Raw genomic sequence first — 2,632 nt, 5'->3', positions numbered from 1 at the left:
TTTTAAAACAACTGATAGTTTCAGCGCTTACTACATGGTTACTAAATGTATTCCATTCATCGACCACCCTATTAGTAAACCAATTCTTGCCCACAGGTATATCCTTCTTAAATCTAAATTTGTCCATTATATATATTCATTAACCCATTCAACTCCGATGACAAGATGTCTTGTCATTTGGTCAAATAAAACAAAAAATTATAAAACACCAAAATGTTTGATCCAACACCAGAAAAATATGACGTCAGTCCTCCTCGCTTCGCTGCGAGCGAAGCGAGGAGGACTGACGTCATATTTTTCTGGTGTTGGATCAAACATTTTGGTGTTCTATGATTTTTTGTTTTATTTGACCAAATGACAAGACATCTTGTCATTGGAGTTTAATGGGTTAAACATATACTTGAAAAAAAAAAAATCACCTACTACATAAAGCAATGCGACACTCCCTAGTCACCAAGCGTTTTTCCTGGGGTCGCCAAGACATCTTGTATAATGTTTTTTATAATCATTATTAATTCAATACAATAACCATGATGTTAACTTTGTTCTCTTTAGCCTTACATTAACTTTCTTACACATTTATTATACTTATTCCATACTAGTCAACAACTAGTCATATGTAAGTAAAGATTGACAGATATAGAGGTGGGGTGGCATAATGAAAAGTTAAAGCTAGAGTAGTGACTTTATTCAGAGTCAGACGTTTCGACCTAAACAGTCTTCCTCAGTGGACTGAAAACAGGAAAAGAAACAAGATTCGCCAACAGCTTTTAATGTGATTTGACGACCCTGCGTTACCTCACCCTGGTCTCATGTCTTCACACTCGTCAATCGCCAGCTGCGTGGAAGTTTGGGACCAGGACATAAATCCCCCACGGGAAATAGAGGTGTTTTCGGCGGCAATGCATGCCGCCTCCAAAGCTTTCCTTCTCTTTTTCCTTAGTTTTCTGTGTAATATGTGGGCTTCTTTCCAATTCGGCAGATGTAAGCCTTCTCATCACCTGTACAAGTGTTATACATAAAATTCCTTCTACAGGTTGTGGAAAGGCTTACATCGGTGAGACATGACGCGGCCGAGACAAGAGACTAGAACACAAGAGGGATGTGAAATACCACAGAACATAGAATGCGCTAGTCGTTCATTTCGACGAAGATCATCTGCCGAATTGGAAAGAAGCCCACATATTACACTATTATTATCATTATTTTCGGAGAAAGCTGCATGCCACAAGCAACACTTGAAGTTCTTCTCTCAAGTGTGGGTCACCATGTGTCGTTTCAGTTTATTCTTTAGTGAGAAAACTGCACCACACAAGTCACACTTGAATGGCTTCTCTCTAGTGTGAGTTGCCATATGTTGTGTGAGATTACTATTCTGTGCGAATGCTGCACCACACAGTTCACACTTGAAAGGCCTATCTCCAGTGTGGGTCACCATGTGTTGTTTGAGGTGACTCTTTTGCGAGAATGTTGCACCACACAATTCACACTTGAAAGGCCTTTCTCCAGTGTGGATCCTCATGTGAGATTTGAGGTGACACGTTTGTGAGAAAGCTGCATCACACAGGTCACATTGCAAAGGCTTCTCTCCGGTGTGGGTCACCATGTGTTTTTTGAGAATACTCTTTCCTGTGAAAGTTGAATCACATAGGTAACACTGGAATGGTCTCTCTCCAGAGTGGGTCATCACGTGTTGTTTTAGTTTACTACTTGCTAAGAAAGCTGCATCACACAAGCCACACTGGAAAGGTTTCTCTCCAGTGTGGGTCATCACGTGATATTTGAGAGTACTCTTGCTTGCAAAAGCTGTATCGCACAGATCACACTTGAAAGGCTTCTCTCCAGTGTGGGTCATCACATGATATTTGAGAACACCCTTGGTTGCAAAAGCTGCATCGCAAAGATCACACTTGAAAGGCTTCTCTCCAGTGTGGGTCAGTATGTGTCTTTTGAGAGCAGCCTTTTGTAAGAAAGCTGCATTGCACTGTTCACACTTGAAAGGCTTCTCTCCACTGTGAATCATCACGTGTCTTTTGAGAGCACTATTTGTCGAGAGAGCTGCATCGCACAAGTCGCACTTGTAAGGCTTTACTCCTGTGTGAGCCTTCACGTGTTGTTCGAGAACACCCTTTCCTGAGAAAGCTGCATCGCAAAGATCACACTTGAAAGGCTTCTCTCCAGCGTGAATCATCACGTGATATTTGAGAGCACTCTTTGACGAGAGAGCTGCATCGCACAAGTCGCACTTGAAAGACTTCTCTCCAGTGTGGGTCTTTATGTGATATTTGAGATTACCTTTTTGGGAGAAAGTTGCATCACACAGATCGCATCTGAAAGGCCTCTTTGTAGTGTGCATCACCACGTGACGTGCGAGATTACCTTTTCGTGAGAAAGTTGCCTCACACATGCCACAATGGAAAAGCTTTTCTCCAGTGTGTATTATCATGTGACTTTTGAGAGCACCCTTTCCAGAAAAAGCTGCATCACACAAGTCACACTGGAAAGGTTTCCCTCCAGTGTGGGTCATCTCGGGTTATTTAAGATGACTTGTAGGATATGTGTGCCCCAGTTGCCACAAAATTTTCTCCTTATTATATGACAAATATACGGAATCTTTGGATACTTTTTCCAG

The 2,632-nt window shown here is 41.8% G+C and overlaps 1 protein-coding gene across 1 annotated transcript in view; it reads right to left on the bottom strand.

Moving 5' to 3' along the window:
• Positions 1-313: 313 nt before the first annotated feature.
• The window catches only part of LOC143031598 (uncharacterized), a 3,561-nt gene continuing 1,242 nt past the window's right edge, over positions 314-2,632 (bottom strand). The window contains exon 2 of the mRNA XM_076195667.1: positions 314-2,632. This exon is cut by the window's right edge and continues 26 nt beyond it. Coding sequence (XP_076051782.1) covers positions 1,253-2,527 — 1,275 coding nt within the window. The 5' untranslated portion in view covers positions 2,528-2,632 and the 3' untranslated portion in view covers positions 314-1,252.

The sequence above is a fragment of the Oratosquilla oratoria genome, chromosome 12 (genome assembly GCF_046742065.1).
Source record: "Oratosquilla oratoria isolate Oo_2021 chromosome 12, ASM4674206v1, whole genome shotgun sequence".
NCBI classification, from domain to species: Eukaryota; Metazoa; Arthropoda; class Malacostraca; order Stomatopoda; family Squillidae; genus Oratosquilla; species Oratosquilla oratoria.
This window is presented reverse-complemented; position numbering and strand designations above follow the sequence as displayed.